The sequence below is a fragment of the Phalacrocorax carbo genome, chromosome 3 (genome assembly GCF_963921805.1).
Source record: "Phalacrocorax carbo chromosome 3, bPhaCar2.1, whole genome shotgun sequence".
Lineage (NCBI taxonomy): Eukaryota > Metazoa > Chordata > Aves > Suliformes > Phalacrocoracidae > Phalacrocorax > Phalacrocorax carbo.
In genome coordinates, this window is record NC_087515.1 from 41,548,142 (window position 1) to 41,567,609 (window position 19,468).

At 39.9% G+C, this 19,468-nt stretch overlaps 1 protein-coding gene across 3 annotated transcripts in view; it reads left to right on the plus strand.

Moving 5' to 3' along the window:
* PELI1 (pellino E3 ubiquitin protein ligase 1) overlaps positions 1 to 19,468 on the plus strand; it is a 46,150-nt gene that overhangs the window by 21,795 nt on the left and 4,887 nt on the right. For 2 of the 3 annotated variants that reach the window (XM_064446676.1, XM_064446678.1), the window contains 3 exons: positions 15,579 to 15,723; positions 16,804 to 16,933; positions 18,523 to 18,624. In XM_064446676.1, the coding sequence (XP_064302746.1) occupies positions 15,579 to 15,723; positions 16,804 to 16,933; positions 18,523 to 18,624 (377 nt within the window). Of the gene's footprint in view, positions 1 to 6,037; positions 6,167 to 15,578; positions 15,724 to 16,803; positions 16,934 to 18,522; positions 18,625 to 19,468 lie in introns of those variants that run through there. The other variant, XM_009505207.2, reaches the window with a different exon arrangement.

Sequence of the window (19,468 nt, forward strand, 5' to 3'; positions counted from 1 at the left end):
TTGCCTTATTTTAAGATACCTGTTTGTGTGGTGTCAGAGTTGGATAGGAACTGTACTGAATAGTTTTTAAACTTTGTTGCTCTTAAGGTATTTTTTTTTCTAGAATGTGTCTGTGGGGAGCCAGCCAGTTATAGCTGAATTTCTATAACTGAATACTACTTCTGTCCTTTTTTTGCTGATCTACGTGAAATGTTTTTCATCACTGAACGTGAGGCAAAGATGTGTTAATACATCTGGCGACCGCCTGTCTTAACTTTCTCTGAAGAAGTCCATGGTGAAATGATCTAGCTCTGTGGGAATGAAAACTTTCAGGTAATGCAGGTTCTGCTAGAAGGTACCTTAAAAGTTCTGCAAGCAGGAAAACTACATCTTGGAAATTAATTCAAATTGGGCCTACTTTTCTTTAGGGGAAACCATAATACCTGAAGCTCAGTGAATCTGAGTTCTGCTGTTCAAAGAACGCAGATCTACAGCTAAAAAGTTTTTTGAGGAAGTGCTTGTGCATAGCCTAGGTTAACTGAACTTGCAGATATGGTATTTGGCTTGCAGAGTTTTCAAGATCCAGAAATGTTCCTGGAAACTTCAGAAAAAAGTTTTTCACAATAGCTGTTTCCAGGTATCTGGGAAACTCAAGTTTACTGTCTTGGAAAGAAGCCTGGTGCAACCACATCTATGCGTTTCTGACTTAACAGATGGCTTGCATCAGTGTGACCTTTTGGGAAACAAATGTGTTTTCTTCAGAATGATGCCTTACCTATCATCCTTTCAGTCTTGGATTTTTAGGAATCCAGTATGTCTGATGCTTCAGGCCATTCTTAATCAGCCAGGTGAAGGATTGTCTTAAGAGCAGCTCAATTCCCAAATGTCTTGGGCAATGATTGTTGTGAATAGAGTTCTGTAGTATCAGTGCTAAACCTGCTTATTGGGACACATTTCTCTTGTGAAACTGTTGTAAAACTTTGTGCTGTGGGTCTTGCCCTTTCAAGTGTTTAATCAGCTCAAACAATTTTTGGTGTGGCTACAGCAAGCTTTATGCAGTAATTTTTGCCAATTGTTTTATATTAAGCAAATGTTGAATCAGACAGTCATAGGAAGGTTGTGACGAACACGAAGCTCCAGACTCGTCTGCAAGACTGCTTGTCATCTGCACTTCTCCAGCATTCGGTGTGCCTTTCCTATTTCCTGAGGGAATGTGCGTCTTGAGACGCTGTTTCACACTTAAAGCTCCCAGTCTCGTGCAGTAATAGCTTGATATCTGGGAGGCCAACTCCTGCTCTGAGCAGGAGGTTGGACTAAATGACCTGAATTCTCCTGTGATTCTGTGAAGTCCCTTACGAGGAAAGGAGCTGACTCAGCCTCTTGGAAACACAGAAGCATGTAAGTCAGTAGTCCTGCTGTCCTGTAGGTATTTCTTTACTCCTGCCTGAAATTCCTTCAGCTCATTCACAGGTTAACTGTGAAGTATGTTCTCAGTGCAAGGATCAGGAATCTTGTCTGCACTTTTCTTAATGGGGTCTTTCCCCTATAGGAAGTTGAAAGTACTGAGTTCAGGGCTAAAAGCCATGTGTGCCTACTAAAGCAGAGATCAAACTGAAGACGGACGATTGCGTTCCAGTCTGCAGGATGGGATGGGCACTGATGGTAATGTGCTGTCCTTGAGTTGAAGGGAGGCTTCCCTGGTGCACCTGAAGAGCAGGCACACAAAGATATAAGGGTGGAATAGGATTTCATTACATTTCATGAGGAATATGTGGAATATATAAGGAATTTAATAAGAAATGCTCGTTAGGTTTTTCTGATGGCAAAGGATGACTTGTGTCACGGGAAATGCCTCTCTGCAGCATAATAATTTGTTAACTCAACTCTGTAACTAGGCTACTGCAGCTTCAGCTATGAATTGCTCCACAGTTGCCTGAGGATTGCCATGGTGGTTAGATGACAGGCATTTTAGAGTTGGCAAATCCCTTTGAAGGAGAATTTGCTGTGCCTTAAGAACTTCAGATTCTACTTAGATCTCTTTTACTTAGCTGTTCTGCAAGTCTAATTAGCTTCTCCCACCCATTCCAGAAGTGGTCAGTGTGGAAGAGTTCATAAAGAACCATCTACCCTTCACGTTGCAGCAAGTTGAGATGCAGCAAATCGTTTCTCTGAAAGCTGTAGCTATAACAATGGACCTTTGTTTGCTCAGCTCTTACAAGAATTTTCTTATTTCTTGCCACAAGGCACCACACAGTAGTGCAGGGGATTAGGTCATTTCCTTCCCTCCTCCTCTTCCTGCAGATTATTTGATTAACATTTCTATTGTATACTCTAATTAGCATGTTCCTGGCTTCAGGCTGCTTTCCCCCCCATAATCTCCTTAAAACACTGGAGTATGACTTTAACTGCATAACATGGGAACTCCTTGCACAGAGATTACATGTGCCATAACACAATATAAGATTAATGGGACTGGCAAAACAGTAATCTTCCCTCCTTTTTTCTTCACCTGGGCACCTGGGGTTAGATTTATGGGAACCCCCAACAGTGGTCACATTTTCCAACGCATGAAATATTTGTCGTCTTTGGGTATCATTGGCTTTGATCAGAGCTCAGCCACTGACTTCACGGGAAACAGAGTTAAGGTGGTGTACAGTGCCTGTTCAGCCTTCAGTACTGAGTGTACAAATATACTTCCCCTTGCGGCCGTTACAGATAATATTCCACGCTTTTGCTCTCTTTTCTCAGTGTTTCCTTCAGTCTCCTTTCCTCTGTACTCTGTGTGCAGCAATTTCAAGCACTTATCCTGTGTGAGATTTTTATTCTACTCCCTGCCTGTTTTGCTAAATAAAATTATCAACAGACATGTTAAAAATATTCATCTTGAAATTTAGCAGTAACATATTGATCAGGTTAAGTCCAGGAAGAAGAGTTTGTTACTTGGGCCTTTTGGCTGTCTGCACACTAGGGGATGTAGCATTGCTCTTTGCTCATATCTGCAAGGCTGTCGTTTTAACTAATATAGCTAGAAATGCATTCCTCTTCAAAGCTCACTTTGAATGTCATGTGAAATCGCGTAATTATATCAAACTGTACAGCATCTGCTTGTGAGTCAGACAGAAGAACATGACGATACAGCCCTTTATTTCTTTAACAACTTAAAGGAAAGAACCTCCCCTGCAGTGAAGCATCACTTCATGAAATTAGCGGCGATATCTTGGGCTACAGATTTCGTTGTTTCAGTCTGGCATGGTCGGCAGCATCCAGGGAAAGTCAGCTTGCCTAGTGACAGCATGCTTGAGGCATTTGCTTCCAGTCCTCAAGGCAGAGCATGGAGTGGAAATCATTAAGCCCTCCGCCTCATAAAAGTGAGGGACAATGTTGACACAAGAACAAATGATGAATAGAGCATGGCTGTGAGTAAACACTGGCAGGGAAACGAAGTGTTTTGAAGTTTGTAGGGTGTGGTTCAGAGGCAGCCACGTAGCAGTGCAGCTAGGGGCAAAATAAACCCCCAGATGCCCTGCTTTGAGATAATTAGCTGTGAAGAGGGGATTTTGTGGTGTATTTGCCTGATAGCAGAAGACTGTGCTTCAGAATACTGTGGGTCACTAATATGAAGGTAGGTGGGATGTAGAGGTAAGAATTGTCTGTGGCAGGCTGGGTTGGGCAGTAGAAGACACATCCACCTGCAAATGCTTACTCTTACTTCTCATGTGTCTGCAACATAAAGTAATCCACAGGCTTATTAACCCGGACTCTGATGGTGGCATCTGTAAAATAAGAAAATAAAGGAGCTGTAGAAGCAAGTTAGTCCTAAATTGCGCTTCTCAGACTGGAGACTTTTGAAACAGTGCAACTCAAGTGCTATGGCTTATGTGAGAAATGTAATGAATGCAATGCAACCACGAAGTGGTCACACCAATGTGATTTATCATTACGGTTAAATACCTGAATACAGAGCACGTTTTGTACTTTTGTTGCCACATCTGTGTGTTAAGGGATACTGATGGTGTTAAGCTTAAAACAAAAACAAAAAAAAACGCACCAAACCTACACCAAACCTTTAGCCCTGATCAAAAAAGTATTAAAGCTGCCAACCTTGTGTAGGCCAGGAGGAAGTATAAAATACTTGAAGCTGATGGGGGAGGTGTGATTGGGTGACTCTTCCACCACAGTGAACAGTGCCATTTTCAGGTCTGCTAGTTACAGCGGAAAAGCTATGTTTATGAGCCAGTAGAGTGAGGCCATTGATTTTTGTCAGGGAGGAAGGTTCAACTTTAATCTCATGATGCGGCTTGATGAGTCCCTGGATTTACTGATGAGATTGATTCAGAAGGTTGCTATCCCCTCACCCACAGACAGATTAGCAATATGATTTGGATTAAAATTGCTGGTGTTTGTGTGTTGTGTTTTTGTTTTTTCCCTAAGCCCTTTACCAGTTTAGTAATCTGATGGCTGTGATAGTGTCCATATCATCTCAGGTCAGTGTTCAGTAGCATATCCTTTTTGGTGGCCAGAAGAAGAGTGTGAACAAGGGAGCACCTGTACATTGATGTTTTTCTAAGCACTTACTGGTGTCCAGCAGTTGTGGCTCAATCACTTCTGTGGAGTAAAGTGGTATCTTTGTGCTTAGTAGTCTATGATAGGAGGAAAAAAGTGTCTTTGATCTGATGTAGAGTTTTATTGTCCAGAATATCTTAGGGCAGGGTGTTCTGCAGTTGAGTGTTTCAGGTAGGTGGCAAGGTCCTGTAACAGGACAGCCTTACGGTATTATTTGGGTGAAGGTTGGCTGTGGAGTACAGGTCAAGGAGAGAGAAAACAGGTATGTATTCACCTTGTTCTCAGCAGTGCAGCTGACTTATGTGGAGTTGCAACTTACGCTGTGTTACAGCACTATGAACAAAAAGCTCGTTCAACAGTGCTTAGCTTTGAGTGCTGCCGAGTAATGTACCTGCCCTTCCCGCCTTCAGTTCTGTAGTATGACGGCATGGATGTGCCATGAGCTGAACTGGGAAATGGATCCAGCTAGAAAACAACTGAGCACATAAACCAACCTCTAAAAACATGGACAGATCAGGGAAACCAGTCGTAAAGTTGTGCGTGCAAAATTGAGGTGGCAAGCTAAGGAAGGAGCAGCAGAAAACAGAGCAATAGTCACCTCTAGAACCTGGAGATGCTAAAAGTTAGCCTGGGTACATGTTGCTTGAGCCAGGGTAACCACGCACACCTTCTTGGCCCACTACAACTGTGATGTAAAACTTGATGTAAAGGTTAAGCTACTGTGTCATATCATGCTTGCAACAGACTCGGAGTATTTGCATGATCAATTCTAAGAGGCGGTAACTTGGAAGCTGTGGTAACTTGATCACCACTTTATGGCTCAGACATTTGAATGATCCCACCCACTACCTGATGCAGTGATTTCAATGTTAGTGGAATAAGAAATGAGCTCAGAACCTGGTCTGGCATGTGCAGATTTGCCTTTCTAAATGTGCATCCTAGAGGAATGAGCTGTTACAACATTGTTGGGCATGGGAGTCCAATATACAGAAGTGGTGCTGCAGGTGTCACGTGCACAGTTCTACAGCATTAATGGAAACAGGGATAGCATTAATGGAAACAGGGAGAGCAATTTCTGAAGAGTTTCTGCTGGTTTAATTCTCACTGTATTAAGAAATCACTTTTTGTGTGGGAGGTGAGGAAAGCTAGCTTGGCTAATAAGTGATGATTAAAAAAGAAAGAAGGTATAGCATGCATGGGTACAGTTACATAAGAGAAGCAGAGAAGGAAATAGGCAGCATTTCTCCATGAACCTCATCCACAGAACTGCTGGGGAATTGGGCTGCAGGATGGTTCTCAACACACCCTCCACTTCCTTTTTTCCTTTTTGGGGCCAGAGATAGATGAATTTATGGAGTGGCGAGCAGGATGCAGGCTCTGACTCCAGCCAATGGTACTTGGTGTGGTGGTGTTTACCTAGCTTACGCTGGCAGAGCCAGCCCCTCTTTAGTCAGAAGGCGCTACCCACGGCTTAAGTAAAAGCACGTAGAGCAGAGGCACTCAGTCTGGCAGTTGCTGGGGATTTAAAGGAGTTGGTGGATTTTGGCTGGTTTTAAACAAGATTGAAGGGGTGGATTTTTTCTCCTTTACTGTGCAGAAATACTGAACGGACAAAAAGATACTGGTAAGTGCTCTGCATGCCATTGCTTTTCCCTTTTAGTGTTGTATTGTTTCAGTCTGTCCTCTAAAAGCCTCCATAGTTGCGCTGTTTTTCAGTGAAAAGTTGAAAGATAGTTCAGTGTTGTGGTCAAAAGGAAATCTGAGAGCAGGCAGTGTGTCTGCAAGCTGCCGTTCCACCTAAAATAGGAAGAGACATTCAAAATGCATAGTATAATAAATGCATCTTGTTCTTAAGAAGTGTCAGTCACTTCTCATTTTTAGGGTGCAGAGCAAGATGTCTTGAAACTGTGTTATCTAATAAAAGCATACCAAGGGGAATTTCTCACAGAGCTGTTAAATGTTTGTGCTGTCTAAAGAAAAAAAAAGGGCTTTACATGTAATTATATCACCTTGCAGAAATAGGAGTTACAGTACCCTATGTGAAAAGGCTTTAGTGTAATACATCTATTTAGCTGATACTTTGGTACATAGACTGCCTCATCAGGAAGTCAGAAGCTCATAAAAAGCAAAATGGTGATGCTGAGATCTGTAGAACAAGAAGTCATTGTGGTTTTCTGCAAGCACAGGGTTCTTGACTCTGTATTCTACTTCAGGTGCATCAGACAGTAGATCTCCCTGCGCTCAGTCATCAAAACATAAAAACCTCCATCTATTTCCGTAATGGCCCTTTTTAAAATGAAATGCCTCTGTTTTTGTATGAACTCTTAATCTGTATATGGAAGTTGTGCTTCTGTCAGGAGCTTGTAATCAAAGTTGGGACTTTTTTTTTTAAGGTAATACTGTGTAATTTTGTCCAAAGGCAGTAAAGATTTCCTGCTTCTACTTTTGCAAGCCACTCGACTATGTAGGACACGAATAGGTAGTGCTGGGGCTAATGAACACATATTGTTTTATACTCTGTTGTATCATTTTATGGCTTCATACATTATGGCTTATATAATCTTCATTTGATAATCTGAGTATGAAATCAACACTATCCCTTTTTAACAAAACATAGTAACGGCCAAAGTACAAGCACAGCCAAAAGCTCATGTAGAAAGCTGCAAATTAATCTTCTTAAGTAGCTGTGTGAATAACTTTCACAGGTAGCTCAGCTGACAAGTACAACCTGTAGCATTTGGCCTTTGTGGTGCAGGGGCGGTCAACAGAGGTCAACAGAGGTTGTGTGCTTTGTCACTAGTATATCCGAAACCTGACAGGGAGGACATGGGTGGTAAGGGGGTGTAGACTGCATATACATGTAGCAGTTTAACTGGTGAAGAACTTTTTCTCAGCTAATTAAGGTTATAGATAAAATTGCAGTGACAGCTTTAAAATAGACACCTTGTGCTAAAACACAAATGTTTTCAGCTTCCCACACACAGTCTGAATTACATCATTTATAACCGGTAGGAGGCTATCGTGGTTTCCTCAGAGGAGGTTCAGCTGTTACTTTTCATAACTGAAAAATGCTGGATTTTTTTTTCCAGGGGAATATTTTCAGAATTGATTTTTGTCAGTCTGTTGGAGTAGAACGTTAGCGGTTACATAAATCTTCCAGGTTTACTACACCTGGCTGTGTTCTCATCCCACTGACAGCAGTTCAGAATAACAGACTTGAAGTTAGCAAAGGTCTGACTGAAATCATACCCCTGTTCTTAGATGTTTTTTCCATCTTCTAAACAGGAATGCTATTTTTCAGTACTGTCATAAAGTACAGATTTTCATATAGGTACCTGTAATAGAAGTCTTGTTCTAAAACACTTGCTGCCTTCGTTGAAGAAGGATGCTTGTCTTCAGTGTTGTTCCTGACTTTCTTAAAATTGCGAAAAAATGCTGAGACTTGCTCCTGAGACTGAAATAGAACTTGAAGCAGGACACTGGATGCCAACTGGACTAAAACTGCTGTTTCTTAGACTGTTTCTTGGTGCAAAGCAGGAGGTTTGCTCTTGTTTATCGAGTTAATGCCCCTTTGAAAGTGTCTACAGGCAAAGTGCCTTTCCCCCCCCACCCCGTGCTGTGACTCTTGCATGACACTTGTTTCCAGGATGACCGGACTACTAATGGCAGATGTCCATGGTAAAAAGATGCTTTAATTCTGTTTATGAGAATGAAGAACCCCTCTGTTGAGATTTTACAGATGTTCTCAAGGCACAGCAGCAGATAGTTGTTTGCATTGTTTTATGCTTGGTATCCTGTGCGGGAGAGGCTGCTTGCTTGTTTCAGAGCTTGGCCTTGTTGTCTTATTTTCAATGCTTTCATATCATAAGACTCTCTTGTGTGTATAGTGGATGACTAAGCTTATTCAGAGGTTATAAAAGGAAAGGCGAAAACAGTATAGACTAAGGAAAGAATAAGTCATACAAAAGCAAAAGGCTGGACTGATTTTTCCATACTCCCAAGGCTTCTGAAAAACTCCCTTTTCTAGAAAGTAGTTACCCTTCCTTGGAAAGGTAGAGTAGGGCTACTGATCTAAAGTGACAATGCAATTTGAATACATAACAGCTACATTGCTATACCTTCCCTGTGCATCTGTAGTGAAGAATGCAAACTGTAGACAGAATCTGGCTAACTGTAAAAGTGGAATATAAAACCTGCTGAACTTAATGTTCCAGGTATGTGCATAAAGGAAACGTGAGCTTGTTTTTTAAACTGGAAAGTGGGAGAAGTGTGGAAACTATGGTTGATAAACACACACTCTTCTGTGTGGTCTTTTACCCAGGTGATCGCTTCAGTAAAAACTACTTTAATAAAAGCTTCCAAAAAATTGCTAGGAAAAAGTTAAAGCAGAAACTTTTCAGTGGTGATTTAGCCATCACGTAGCAGAAAGTGATTTCTCAATCTTTGTCTCAGCTTTCAGAAGTAGTGATGCAAGGAGCTGATTCCTTGTTGCTTGCACCAGTGAAGATCAGCAGTGACATCATCGATGTTTGTGAAATCTGGCAACCTGGACTTGATGGGGACTTGTAAGCAAACAAGAAGGCAGTCTGCTGGGAATTAGTTTGTGGGGTTTTGGGGTTTTCTTTGTTTGGTTGGATTTTTTAACTTCTCATTACTTACTGCCTCTTCCTTCTTCCATGCTTGCACATATCATCATCTTGAGAGACTAGTATTCTGCACAGATTCTTTGTGCCTCACAATGACTTTAACTTTGATATTCTGGTCCCTTAAATCTGCAAGTCAAGATTTTGACTTTGAAGGTATGAGACATAACCATAGAAGAGAATATGTAGCACTGAATTACTCTGTGTGTGTGTGTGTTTAGAGGAGTTTGGTTTCTGCTCTTGCAGCCTAGTGGATTGCCTAGTGGAAACTGAAATGCTAAAGAGCTTAAATGTGTAAATGGATGTTAGCAAACTTGGGTCCTATTTGTATTTTGTCACGTAGCTGCACAATTCTTTGAAGAGCATTATGGGGTTTTAAATTCAAATAAAGCTATAGACAGGAATATGTAAATCTCAGGAGGTTAAGGATAAAATTTAGTTTCATTGGTAATAGAATTGCTGATAATTTATGTCTAACTGATCAAAAATGTGCCTAAAGTGCATATTTCAGTTGCTCGATAAAACTGTTATGGGCATCCTAAATTAATTGTATTTCTAGAATAATTCAGATTGGGAGGTTGTCTGGTCCAGTCCCCCTACTCAAAGTGGGACTAGACTGCCTTATACCTGGTTTTTCAGGGCTACATGCAGCTGAGGTTTTAATACCTCCAAGGATGGAGATCCCACAGCCTCTCTGGACTGTTCTTTTCCCCTAATAGCTAATCAGGATTTTCCAAGCTTGTTTGTGGCTTGTCATGTCACTGCATACCTGTGATAAGGGTTGGATTATATTTTGTCTGTATCCCCCTGATTTAACACAGAATTGCTGAGGGAAGAGCTGGATATGAGAATTGCATGGATAGTAAATGGAGAACTACAAATAGCAAATTGTATAAAAATAAAAGCCTCAGTAGTCAAGCTGTCTTGTGCTTTATTTCTAAAAGCCAAAAAAATCCAAACCTAAGGATATGTAGATATAGATTATAAAGGAGATAACATTATAAAAATTGAAAAAAAATCCAACTTTTTCATCTGAATCAGAATATTTTTATTTTAATATACTTATTGACAGAGGACTTCTTTTCATACTGTGAAAGTGGTTTTTTTATGCAGTATTTTAGAAAAGGGCTAGACTGGCACTAGCTACAGTTGCTAGCAGGCTATAATGCTGGCTCTGTGTTTAGAAAATGTTGGTAATTTATTACAGAGAGACTTTTATTCTAGTATTTTTAGCTCACAGCCGAGTGTTTAATGAATCTCTGCTTGGGCTCATTGAATTTATGTTCTCCCCTCCCCCTGCTCCATTTTAACCATTAAGATACTGCTATTCTTGCTGCAATTCCAAAAGCTGTACTTGGTTTAATAAATAGCGAACTTACGCACAAGGCACTGTGCCTCGGTGCAAAGACGATCTGAAGACTTTCTGTAGAAGCTACCAAAGACTAGTTGTAAATGACTCTCATGATCAGGAAAGACAGCTGAAGGATTGAGGACGGCTGGTAAGCTAAAGCTGATAGTTCAAAATGAACCAAAATTCGTTTATATCTCTAGGTCCCCCACTAAAAATGAAATGTTCAGTGACAGTGGGCAGACTCTTGAACTCTTCATCTGCTCTAAGCATGATTTGCTAGGTCTTCCCAGAGAACAGTCTGCCTCCAGATTCAGAGACTAGTGTTTGAATGTGACAGGAAAGAATACAAAGATATGGCTCTCTCTTCTACTTGAACATAATCAGAAATCTGTGGCTTGCTTTCTGCTGTAGCAGTCCTTGCCTTCTGTGACTCAAGGGAATAGTGAACAAGAAGGCTTGTAAGAAAATGGATTTCCATTCCTAAAACAAATTTAAAATACACTTTCAGTTTAGATGTCATCTTTCCAGCCCCTCAAAACAGTTGCATGTGACAGTATTGTGCAAGTTACCTTCCATGAGCTTTCTCTCAGCTTCAGAGGAACCTGTGTTAAGAATAAAAATGTATTACATATTCATGAGTTCTTCCTGTTCCAGTTTCCTATTTTTGAAACTAAAAAGCATTAACTGGTACTCATCGTGTTTTTGTGCTAACAGCAAATAGCTGTGCTCACCTCTTACCCAATCAAGTAATGCCTTTCTGAAACTGTTTTCTCTGTGTGCAAGTTACTTTACTCAAAATCTATTATATTATCTAATACAAGACTGTGCACAGGTAGAGGTTTTCACACTTTGGTCTCTTCTCTGTGGCAGAAGCATGGATCTTGAAGAGAAAACTTGCTGCTACCAGTTCTATGATTTTGGAAGAGTGTAGGATGGGGTGGGATCTTACTATTAACACCTTGTTTGCCATCAGCATGGAAGGGTCTTGGCAGAGTTTTGGAACAGTTGGTTGTTCAGAGCCTACTTCAATAAAGCCAGCTCCACCAGTGGCAGGAGGTGCTGCTGCAAAATTAATGGCCATGGCAAAAAGCTACCTTGCATATCTTTTGCTCAAGCAGTCAGTTGCTTAGCTGTATACTGGCACTAAGGGCCAAGTTATCTTTTTAACGTATTTAATCAGCCTTTCCTAACACTCCTTAGAAGTCTCTTGCAGTTTTCCAGGAATAAAAAGTGGACAGGTTTATTCTGTAAGAGAAGCGTCATTATATAAATTAGTGGATCCTTCCTCTCAATTCAAGAGCATTCCCCCCTGTAAGTTCTTAAATGCTTTATCCAGCTTTAAACGATCCATAAGCCTGCTCTGTTTCAAGAGTGGAGATGTTATCCCACGGCCTGTTAGACTCCTTTCCAGTGGGACAACACTTGAGTTTTACTTGCAGACATCAGATTTCACTTGGACCAGTCTTCGGAACCTCATTGGAAGAATATAATTAGGCTTTGTTATTTCTGGGAACAAAATGAGTCTTTCTTTTGGGTACAGTGCAGATTGTTCTGGGTTAGAAGGAGCATGCACATTGCACTGATTTTTTAAGGGGCTCTGAATTTTGTATGTGCTTGACTTGAAGTTACTGGGTCTTAGTAGCTGTGAAAGTGATGTGTGCAGCTCATATAGGTTCTGAGACTTTTTAAAAAAAGTTAAGTTCAAACATTCAAGCCATGCCTTTGAAAATGTAGGAACAAGTTGTTTTACTAATGCAGCTCTAGAATGTTAACTCTTGAACCTTAAGTCAAATAAGTAGTGGGTTTCCATTATATGTGTTGGTCCCAAGATAAACTTTGCTGGGTTTCTTTAAACGTGCAACAAAAACTGTATTAAGAGGGAGCTGAGCATTAGATGTTGGACACTTTTCCTTGTATTAAGATGTTCTAGTTAACTTCTTGCATTGCTGAAGTCTGTCACTTAGAACTGTTAGCCCCTTTTACAGTTTCTGCTCAGTTATCTCTAAAGAGGAGGTTGCTGACCCCCTGTCCAGGTAACTATTTAGAGTCTCCTTTAACTACTAATGTGTAACTACTTCTACTCAGAAGCTGACTCCGTGACTGGGAGATATATTTTTTTTAACTTTCCATAAAATTGTTCGCTTGGGTGAACAGAAGTTATGCCAAACCTCTTTTTTTAAAAAAAAAAACACAACTAATGGCAAAAGTTGAAGTTATTTTTAATGCGTGCCTTCTCATCTTCTCTAAGTGAATAGATTAGCTCTTTTTCAAACACCATAGTATTGGGTGGATACTATTCAAATGTTTACTGGTTTGGTGGTGATTTTTTTTAAACCTGATCATGGTATTTACTAGTCCTGTGTTGTTTCCTAATGGGCAGTGCTGTAGATTTCATATTAGTATTTCTTCTGAGTTGTTAAATGCCAATTCAAAGGACAACCATTATGTATTGTAGCAAAGAAATGTGAAGCATTGCATGTGAAATGCAATGGCCAAGGTGAAATGAGTAGTATGTGGAAAAGACTGAAGTACAGGGGAGAGACTGCTGAGGAGATCTATATTGAAGTAGAAAATAGGTTAAGCATTTGGGGAGGAGATTAAAACCTTAGGAGCTGTTTTTAGAAGACAATATTAAGTAACTATAATGCAAGAAGATTTTTTAAAAAAGCAAGAAATGCTGAAGCTGATCATAGAAACACTTCATAGTAAGCATATTTATATCCTTACAGCTATATTACAGCTAAATACTTCAGATTTATACTCATTGAAGTAGCAATACTTCAGAAAGGAGCTGTGGCTAGAGAACAAAGCACTGTTAAGCACTGAGAGCTAGATAGTTCAGTATTAATGTCAGTTAAACACCCCTGCAGTGTCTTCAGAGGCACATGTTTTGAGAGAATTGCTGGTGTGGTGCTCCAAGCTGGGTTGTCATGCCAGGAGGCAAGGAAGACCCCAGATGGCCATAGCAAACATGAAAACTGTGAACACAGTTAATGTTGTGGGATTCTGTTTATCAAATGGGACAATCTCCACTTTCATGTGTTAGGGTCACAGGCATGGCAGGAGTTTAAGGTCACATATTTCAGATAAGTTTGCTTTAAATTCTTCATTTTAGAATTTTAAAGGCGAAACCTTTGGCCCTACCTGTAACAGCAAGTATCCTCACTATTCTGGTTTACTTACTGCTACATGTGGGTCAGCAATCTAGAAATGCTTCTGAGCAAACTATACTGCTTTGCTCTCCCATGCTGCAGTTGCTATTCCTGTGTGACAGATGGGGGTCGTTGGATCAGTATAAGGCACTTTCTGCACCAGCTAAATGACAGATATCATACAGCTTGAACCAGGATAGAAGCTAGTGAAAATGAATACTGCTTCCTATACAACAAAAATATATTGGTGTAACTGTTGTGTAGATGGGGCGCAGACACTTCACAGTAGTGTTGGGCAGATCAGGTTTATTACCTCACACACCTAGCAGTGGGTCAGGATACCGTTGCAATAATATTACACATGTGCTAACCACAAAGTCTTCAGTTAACTTATTATTCCAAACACTACGAAATCCACAGTACCCAGACTTGAGAGCAAAGGAGAAGGTATTTGAAAAATAATGATAAATGAAAGGAAAAAGAAATGTTTCTGTCTAGCCTCCTGGTTGTATTCTGAAAGCATCACAGCAATAGTTTAGAGGACAGCAAGGCATCTTTGCATGTATTTGTGTGAAGTCCTCCCAAATATGTGGGATAGCATGTAAGAAAGCAATGAAGGAAAGTACTGAATTTTCAGATAGTGCTGAATAAAAATTTGTAGATTGAGAAGAGATGTTGAAGGCCAAGCTTCTCTGTGAAGGAGCAAAGATGATTGGAAGAGGGTAAAGATCAGGTCAGTAAAGGGCTCTCTGCATCAGCTTCCGAACAAATGTGAGCAGGGTGTCAAGCACTGCCACATCCATTTCTTTGTTGTTAGGACTAAAGATGGGGTAGATAAAATCTGCATTATGACGTCTTTTCTGCTAATATCTACAGTCTAATTGAGGTAGAAGAAAATGGAGATACAGCTTTGTAGTCATGATAAAAGTTGATGATGGGATACAAGAAACGTTATACGGGCTGGAATGTGTATTTGAACAGAAGGCAGAATGTTAACCATCAGTACTAAGAAAACGTAATAGCTTTTTGAGTTGGTATGAAAACCTACTTGGAAGAATGAAGGAAATATTCTTATTTCTGTTAGTCTCAAACAGGCTGTCATCAGCTTTATTCTTTATCAGGCAAGTGCTGTCAGATAGGCTGTCTTTATAGGAAAGTCAGGGATGGGTTGGGTAGGTTAGAGGTGTCTGGAAATGTTACTAATGAGAAGCTGTAAAAAAATACGAGTGTGAACTGTTCCTCGAAGCAGAAGTATGAAAAAAAGTTACACTTCAAGAGACTGTTCTCATTAAGAATTATGTGGAATTCCCTCAGGAAGTCTCCTTCAAACAGCTGTTTCTATAACTTCTGTCTCAGGTTAAACATGAGAGATTACATGGCACACCCCAAACTTGTGTGGTAGACTCAGTATTAAATCATCATACAGCTTCCTTCCATCTGCAAATCCAGAAATTTCTTGGAAAGCTCTGAATCAGATACTTTCTGTGAAAACTTCTATCTCTAGCTAATGGACTGGTCCTGCTTTGGGTTTTTTCTTTACATTTAATCCCTGTTGGACTCTACTTCCTGATAGTTGAACCAAATATACTAAATGAAGCTATATACCATTTATACTGAAAACTAGCATGAAACAACTGTGGATGTTTTATCAAGGCCATACTGGAATTTTCTAAATGCACTTGTGTGGTTTTGTGATCTGGTATTTCTTCCAGGCAATCCAACCTTAATTGATATGGTTTTATATGGATGTTTTTAAAAGTATTTCAGGCAAAACCAAAATATGGGAAACACAAAATATTGTACCTATTGTATCAGACAGGTCTGCACATTTATGTAATTGATGGATTTGAGTCTTTTCTCTTACACTTAATTTTATCTTTGTTTTTATAGGAAATAATGAAAAAAGTGTGCCACAACTCTTGATCAGAGACCTGAAATTTGAGAAGAAGCCATTAGCTAAGCTCATGTTTTCTCCTGATCAAGAAAATCATCCATCAAAAGCACCAGTAAAATATGGTGAATTGATTGTATTAGGGTAAGTGTTCATGTCTTGGTTGGAAGTGGGAATGAAGGTAGAATTTCAGGGTGCATTTAAAGCAGATAAATTGCAGGCTGCTGTGAGAGATGGTCCCACAACCTCTCACTCAAACTCCCCTCTTTTGCAGTGTATCTACTGTGCCTGCAACTAAGCACAGCTTTTCTTGGGTACCTGATCTCATGTAAGGGAGTGAATGGAGGGAGGGCTACCTTTTTCAATGGCAACCCAGCATTACATATAACATGATACATTGGAAAGTTGCACTGCAGCACACATACTTTGTGACAGCAATAGCTTGGAGGTAGGGTTGAGTAGATCTAAGTTTATTTTCGCCTCTTGTGTTCTTCCCAGGTAAGTGTTTCATGACAAAGGCAGCCAGATTGTGAAGGGTTTCCTCCTTGGTTCCAGGTTGTACTAACGAGATCATGTGGAAGGAGAGGTTCCCTAGGACTTGAAGTAAAACAAAAGAGTTTTCTAAGAATGTGGTAGCTGACTCTATAATATTTAAGTGCAAACAGAAGATTTGAATAAAGCAAATTTGCTGGCTGGCCTGTTTATGTTGAAATGCTTAAAGTGAGGGTCTGAGGGTTTTCTGGTGGATTAAATCAGTCTCAGCAGCATGTCTATTTCTTACAAGGTTTTTTAACACCAAAATTCTCTATAATATTAGCTCTCCTCTGGGCTTAGGTGAGTGTTCACAGGTTTTTTTTTTTCATTTACTGTGTGAACACACCATGCCAAAAGTAAAGCTACAGATAGGCATATACCCTTACTTGTTGTTATGTTTGGGACCAGAGTCTCTTCCGCTTGTCAATAGTAGCTTTGAGATTAATCTGGGTAGCATTCCTTACCCTACAAGCTTTGTGTGCGTATGCTGTAATTCTGTGAGCATGCTTTGATACTGTGTTATCATTTCTCAGATTTAAATAGATGTGATTAATTAGAAGTCTGTGACTTTTTTCAATACCATACTAATTAAGAAGACTTTGTGCTTAGTAGGAAACTTCTTGTGGGTCTGTTTCTTGTGGAAAGCTATGCAATACAGGAAGATGGATTTTGTTCTTTCTTTTTTGATAGGTACAATGGGTCTCTCCCAAATGGAGATAGAGGAAGAAGAAAAAGTAGGTTTGCTTTATTTAAAAGGGCCAAGGCAAATGGGGTAAAACCTAGCACTGTGCATATTGCCTGTACCCCTCAAGCAGCAAAGGTAAGCTTGACTTGTCTAGATAAGTCTTATTTCTCCTGGTGCTGTCTGAAGAGTTCAGTGAAGTCAGTACTGCTATGCTGAGATGAAATTATGTAAAAAGCATGAAGTTCTGGCCACAAAAAGAATAGTTCATGTTTATCCAAGTTTTTTGTACCTGTCAGGGTTAGTAAGAAACCATTCAGCAAAACAGATCTGGTGCCCAGTCTGTGAGGTGTCCAGAAATAAAAATGTTTATTTTTGGAACATGAATGTTCAGGGCACAGGCTAGTCATGTAAAACACTTTCTATCTTGTTTTCCTTCCAAGTTCACTACAGATATCTGTTCTAGCCTTCCTCTTTTCACACTCATTCATGCCTTAGGGCTAACTTTGCTTCATGTGAAGCTGACTTTGAAATGGTCCTTTGCAATGCTCTGCATGCACTTGCTGTTCTGTCCAATGGGTAGGAGTTCCCCAGGGATGAGGACAGGTGGGTTTTGCAGGGCACATTTTATACTGCTCATAATCCAGTTCAGACTTGCCATTAAGAAGCAGTAAGAGAAGGGCTTAGGTCCTGAAGTTGAATTGTATTTTATGTCAAAAGTAATATATTACAGCTAAGGTGTTACCATGAAATACTTCTGTACTGTGGCAGTTCAAGTGTATGTAAAATTATGTTCAATAACAAATGGAGCATTTCTTCTAAAACCAGTGGAATTTGAGAATACTTAAAGGGCTGTTTAGAGATCTCCAGTGTTGAGATCAAGCCCTTAAATGCAGTTGAGTGTTTGACTCCCTAAATACCTTGACATTTACAAATATTGATTCCTCAATTCAAGGAATGACATAAAGTATTCTGAAGTCAAAAGCATTTTGCTAACCAAACTTCTTGTAATAGAATTGCATCTATAGGAGATCTGTGAAAAGCACATGTATTTTTACTACTTCTTTATGGTGTTCAAATAAGTGCTATTTAGAAGCAGTTTAGAAGAGTCTTTGTTCACTTCCTAGTAAGCAGTTGCAGAATGAAAATCTAAAATAACAAACAGAAACCTAGAATACTTTGCTACAACTTCTGCAATCTGTGCTGTTTCTCCATTTTTATCTTGTTTACCACCACTACTTGTTACCTTTTTTGGCCATGTATCTTATTAATCATCACTGATTTTAGTATCAACTTGGCTCTCAGTTATAGAGTGAAGTCCCTAAATTTTTGTCCTCATTTTGGTGTTGGAGAAGTTCAGGCTGAGGTGGCCATGAAGGTGTTACATTCAGTTTTACCCTTTGCACTTGGTTGTTTTCTTTTGTGTTAAGGCCGGTGTTGCTTTAACACAAAGCATGACTAATAATATGTCTTGGTTACATATATTTTGTTGCAGCCTGTGGTGAGGAGACCAGTTTGGTCTGTTGCTGAATCAATCCTGCAGCTTTTTTTAATGGCCAGGACTGGTTTTTGTGAAGTTGAACTACAGGCGTGTCACTAACAACCATCTGCCTTAGTGCATTAATTGAGCAGAACAAGAGTATAGTTACATATATTGTCTGCTTTGCTGCTGTATTCAGTAGAGTTATTGTTCACTGGTTCAATAATATTTGGCATTTTTTCCATAGGCAATAAGTAATAAGGACCAACACAGTATATCTTACACTTTGTCTCGGGCCCAGACAGTAGTAGTTGAATATACACATGACAGCAACACAGATATGTTCCAGGTATGTGAAGTAAATATGATAAATTTATTTTTGCTTTTGGTAGTTTCTAACAAGACATCCTCTCAAAAGGCTTTTTTCCTCAGACCCAAAAGTATGCATGTGTCGCGTTCTGCACTCTACTCGTCAGACGTTTAATTCTGTTCATTCCCAAGGCCATCACATGAACAAGGCTGTATATCTGCATCTCTTGTAGGCTTGGTCAGAGGTGAAAGTTGGTTTTATGTGACTAATGCACAGGATTATGGCTTTGCCTTTGATTGTTGGACTGCAAGTCATGTAACCCATCTCCTAGTTGCTCCTTGCAAAATGAAGAATAAAGTGCACAGTTCTCTTTAAGCACTTGGAACTTTGCTTCTAGCATTTACAAAGTGATTTGGGATCTGCCAGTGGGAGATGGGGTAAAAGAAATACAATGGGAAACTACAGAAAAGCTTTTGACACAACCAATATGAAAAATATGCCTAATCCCTTTAGGCAGACCTAGAAATAAGTCTAAAGTGCTGGGAAATGTAGAGAGAGGAGTCCCAGTTCTGATGTGCTGGCAGTTCAGTGCAACTTTGCTGCAGTTCCTGTATGTGCAAGAAGGAACCACAAACACATTTGCAGCTGTGGTGTGCGCTCGTATCTTATAATTGTTTCCTGTTTTTCTCAAAAGGAAGGGTTTTGTTTTGGGGGTTTTTGTGTGCTTGGTTCCTTCTGATTCCTGGACTGATCTTGTGTTGATATTTTTTTGTTGTTGTTGTTGCTAATTTATGGCAAGGAGTTTTGCTGTCGCAGCATTTAGCTGTGATGCCACTGTAGGATCTAAGGAGGTGGGACTTGTTGGTAAGTGGTGGAGGAAGCT